Source organism: Carettochelys insculpta, chromosome 32 (assembly GCF_033958435.1).
Source record: "Carettochelys insculpta isolate YL-2023 chromosome 32, ASM3395843v1, whole genome shotgun sequence".
NCBI classification, from domain to species: Eukaryota; Metazoa; Chordata; order Testudines; family Carettochelyidae; genus Carettochelys; species Carettochelys insculpta.
In genome coordinates, this window is record NC_134168.1 from 7,265,534 (window position 1) to 7,270,782 (window position 5,249).

The 5,249-nt window shown below is 45.2% G+C and overlaps 1 protein-coding gene across 1 annotated transcript; it reads right to left on the reverse strand.

Annotated features, from left to right (window-relative positions):
* Positions 1–3,582: 3,582 nt before the first annotated feature.
* Positions 3,583–4,539, reverse strand: LOC142004859 (olfactory receptor 11A1-like). Its single transcript, XM_074982540.1, has one exon. It carries the CDS (start codon positions 4,537–4,539, stop codon positions 3,583–3,585), a length of 957 nt encoding a protein of 318 aa, XP_074838641.1.
* Positions 4,540–5,249: the final 710 nt, after the last annotated feature.

The following is a 5,249-nucleotide window of genomic DNA, read 5'->3' on the forward strand; positions in this document are numbered from 1 at the left end:
GGTTCCTCTTATTTCACATGGGAGCACGCTACTCAAGCCATGAGCACTTCCCTGCATTTTTATGCACCTAAATACATTCAGCGGCCACAGCTACACAGCCGCTTTTCCCGGCAAAATTGGGCTTTTCCGGGAAAAAGAAAAAACATGGAGCATCCACACCGCAAATGTATTTTGTCAACAAAACCCAGCACATCCACTGACAGTGTTATACCTCTTCCCGTTCAGGTCTAACGTATTCATTGACAGTGTTCTGTCAGCAAACGAGCTGGGTAGGTGGTCTGGGGCCCTTTATCGACAGACAGGGCTTCCGGTTCAGCCGTTCTGTCGAGACAGGGCCGTGCACTATGGCTGCTCCCTGTCGTCAGAGCAGATTGCTCTTTCAATCTGCTTTTATGTGTAGCACCATGGCCAAAACTTCGAAACAGCCATGCAAATGACCATTTAGAAGATTGCTAATGAGGTGCTGAATTGAATATTCAGCGCCTCATTAGCATTAGGACACTTCTGGCCATAGCAGAATATTTTGAAGATTGCTAATGAGGTGCTGAATTAAATATTCAACACCTCATTAGCATTAGGACACTTCCAGCCAGGGCAGAATATTTTGAAGATTACTAATATTAATATTTTGAAGATTACTAATGAGGTGCTGAATTGAATATTCAGCACCTCATTAGCATTAGGATGCTTCCGGCCATGGCAGAGTATTCTGAAGGTTACTAATATTAATATTTTGAAAATTACTAATGAGGCGCTGACCTGAATATTAAGCACCTCGTTAGCATTAGGACGCTTTCGAACGTGTGAGGCTCAGCACGGCTACATGGGGGTTCTTTTCAAAAGGACCCCGCACATTTTGAAATCCCCTTATTCCTCTCAGCTGAGGGAAAAAGGAGGATTATGAAATATGTGGGGTCCTTTCGAAAAGGACCCCCGTGTAGCTGGGCCAAGTGGCACGCATTCGAATGCGACACTTTTGAAGCACCTCAGCCAGAAGTGTCCTAATGATAATGACGCTCTGAATGTTCAATTCAGCACCTCATTAGTAAACTTTGAAATGGCCATTTGTATGGCCATTTCGAAGTTCTGACCAAGTGTGGCCACAGCCCATCTGTTGACAGGAGTTTTGCCAGGAAATCCCTTCCAATGGCGACTTCTGTCGACAGAAGCTTCTTGTGTAGCCATAGCCAGCAAGCCTCAGAGCAGGGATAGCTCAGTGTTTTGAACATTGCTCTGCTAAGCCAGAGTTGTAAACTCAGTCTTTGAGGAGGCCATTTGGGGTCTGGAGCAAGTAGACAGTTTTTTAAAAAAATCCACACCCATCCAGGGGTTTGGGGAAACCAAAGAACAGAGCACAAGGGAGCACCTACATTCTTGCTCTCAATGAGCTGGTGCCAGTAACCTCAGTGTGCCATCACTCTGTCCATGGCAATCCAAATGGCCAGCCTCAGAGTTCCCAGAATAAGCTTTTCTTACTAACTCAAACGTATCATTTTTTTCACATCGGTTCGCAGGGAGAAGGATAGGTTGGTGGTTGCAGTGAGGTGGCAAAGTTTGCAGATGACGCCAAACTGTTCAGGACAGTCAAAACCAAAGCAGACTGTGAAGAACTTCAAAAAGGTCTCAACAAACTCAGTGATTGGGACGCAAAATGGCAAATGAAATTCAGTGTGGGTAAGTGTAAGGTAATGCACATTGGGAAAAATAACCCCAATTATACATACAATATGATGGGGGCAAATTTAGATACAACAGATCAGGAAAGGGATCTTGGAATTATAGTGGATAGTTCTCTGAAAACACCCACGCAGTGTGCAGCGGCAGTCAGTCAAGCAAATAGGATGTTAGGAATAATTAAAAAAGGGATAGAAAATAAGACTAAGAATGTCTTACTTCCCCTATATAAAACTATGGTACGCCCACATCTTGAGTACTGCGTGCAGATGTGGTCTTCTCACCTCAAAAAGATATATTGGCATTAGAAAAGGTTCAGAAAGGGGCAACTAAAATGATTAAGGGTTTGGAACTGGTCCCATATGAGGAGAGGCTAGAGAGACTGGGACTTTTCAGTCTAGAAAAGAGGAGACTGAGGGGCGATATGATAGAGGTATATAAAATCATGAATGGTGTGGAGAAAGTGAATACAGAAAAGTAATTTCCTTGTTCCCATAATATAAGAACTAGAGGACACCAATTAAGATTAATGGGTAGCAGGTTCAAAACTAATAAAAGAAAGTTTTTTTCACACAGCGCACAGTCAACCTGTGGAACTCCTTGCCAGAGAATGCTGTGAAGGCCATGACTCAAACAGAGTTTAAAAAAGAGCTCGATAAATGTTTGGAGGTTAGATCCATAGATGGCTATTAGCAAGGGATAAAGTCTGGTGCTGAGCCTTTTGTCGAAGGCGGGAGATGGATGGCAGGAGACAAATCGCTTGATCATTGTCTTCGGTTCACCTCCTCTGGGGCACCTGGTACTGGCTGCTATCGGCAGACAGGATACTGGGCTAGACGGACCTTTGGTCTGACCCAGTATGGCCATTCTTATGTTCTTATGTTGGAGCTTTGGCCTTATAAATCCAGATAGTCATTGTGGGGGGGGGGGGGGGCTTTTCTAGAGGCTGGGGCTGGTTAGGGTTGTGATAGGTCCTGCTGTGAGTGCAGGGAACCGGACTTGATGACCTCTAAAGGTCCCTTCCAGCTCTATGAGATACATAGATCCATGGTTTTTGGTACCCTTATTGTAGCTGAGAAATGTTAAATAAGGTCATATTGTCTTTGCCAGGCCTGCCCATGGGGTAGGTGAGGGATGCAGAAAGGACAATCAAGTGTGGGGGTCACCAGACCATGCTCAGTCGTGACTTTGAACAGAAGGTTTATGAGGCAGGAAGGACACAGCCTAGAACATTCTTGTCAACACAGAAACCGAATCCATGAGCGCAATCCATCTTAGGGAGAGGGGCCCAGAGGAAGAGCCTGAGCTAGGCCCTGGCCTCCTTCCTCCCTCTCCAGCCAGAAGAGACCACCCCACGCAACAGCCCTGTTCCAATTCCAACCAGCCGGGCCCTTCCTCCCGCCTTTGTCATGTTTCCCAGGGAAGAAAGGTGTCACCTGGTTGCCTCGGTTACAAAGCCCCTGGAGCTACATTGTCGACATGTAAGATGTCACTGCACTGAAAGTCCCACCACCAACTATGCACTGATGTTGTGCCTAGGGAAACTGAGGCACACACCTGGTGTTACCCGAGGGCATCAGGAAACACATGCAACCTAACTAAGGGAATAAAATCTTCACATATCCCACTTCATCACAGACTCAGCATTTAAAATGAACCCAGAGCCCCAGCCCCTTAGGCAGCAGCAGCAGCAGCAGCAGCAGCAGCTGGAGCTCTGGGCCCCTTGGAAGTGACATGGCAGCCCCGTTCTGCAGCTCCATGCAGCTGCGAGGCAGGGCGGCTCTGCAGTCCAGGTGCTGCTAGGGCTGACTAGTCTTGACCCCGTCCCTTTAACCCTTGACCCCACCCCTTCTGGGAGCATGGAGCCTGCCCCCACTCACGGCTCGCCCCACAGCGACCCAGCTGGTCTTAGCTCTTGCAGAACGCCCTCCGTTTATTGGCTGTCATTCTCCTCAGTGCTTTGTGCACTTCTTTGTTTCTCAGGGTGTAGATGAGGGGGTTGACCAGAGGAGTCAGCACAGTGTAGAAGACAGAGAACATTCTGTTCAGGCCTCGCAGTGTCTCGGTGCTCGGGAGCATGTAGACAACGATGATCGTTCCGTAGAAGATGCCCACCACTATGAGATGAGAGGAGCAGGTGGAAAAGGCCTTCTGCCTCCCCCTGGTGGATGGGATCCTCAGGATGGTGGTGATGATGCAAATGTAGGAAGTCAGGGTTAAGAGAAACGGCATCAACGTGAATATGAAAGCCATGATTAAAGTCACAAGCTCAATGATGGTGGTGTCACTGCAGGAGAGGTTTACAATGGGGGAGAAATCACAAAAGAAATGGGGAATTTCATTGGAGATGCAAAAAGTTAACTGCGATGCCAGAAATATCACTACACAATTGGCCAAAAATGCACTCATCCAAGAGCCAGCTGTTAGCTGAAGGCAACGTTTGCTACTCATCAGGACTGCATAATGCAGGGGGCTACAAATGGCCAAGTACCGGTCATAAGACATCATGGCAAGAAGATAACTTTCTGCAGCAGCCAGAGAACCAAAGAAATAAAATTGGGTGATGCAACCACTAACAGAAATGATTCTGTCCCCCGTCACGAGACTGGCCAGCACCTTTGGAAGGATGGTAGAGCTGTAGCATGCCTCCAACAAGGACAAGTTCCCCAGGAAGAAGTACATAGGTGTGTGAAGGTGTCTGTTGGCCACAACTATCACCACGATGAGGACATTCCCCATCATGATCGCAACGTAGATAGCTAGAAAGAGCAGGAACAGAAGGGGCTCCAGTTCCAGGAGATCCCCAAATCCAAGGAGGATGAATTCTTTGATGGGCGTTTGATTTCTCAACTCTGCATGTGCCATGGGACGTACAAGCCAACACAACCTGGAGGAGAAAATGAACATTATCTATTTAGAGCCAGTTAGAAGTGGAGTTTCCATTCTGTGAGAATTGTTGAAATTAAAAACAAATAAAATAAAATATTCTGAACTGGAAGAAAAAAGAAATCTCAAAACTTCACATGAAACAAAGAATCTGAAAATATTGGCTTTACAAAGATACAAATGCTATATTTTGATAATATTCATTCATTTCCTTTTGATAGTATCAAAACATTTCTAACAGTGTTGCCTTTTGATCATATGGATTACTTTTTATTTAGATTTCATGTTCCTTTAAAATACTAAATATACAAAGGTCTGAATAAGATTAAATGTTGACATAGAATATTAACATTAGAATATTGATATAATATGAAAGCCTGACCAAAACGAATTGAAATGATAATGTCAGACTGAAATGCTTTGATGTTTCTTCCTAAGAAAATGTTGACAAAATTGACACATTCCCATAAAACCTTTTATTTTTCCCATCTCTAAACTTTAACACATTTATAATGGGCTTGGAGCTTCATTGTAAAAACTGAAGGGTACTATATGTTACTGCTGTCAGGTCTGTTCTTGGGGTCGGGAGAGATTGATCCAAGGTAGGCAACTTCAGCTACGTGAATACCATAAACAAGACCTCCTGTGGCAGCTTATAGACCAATAGATATTTTGGAGCATAAGCTTTT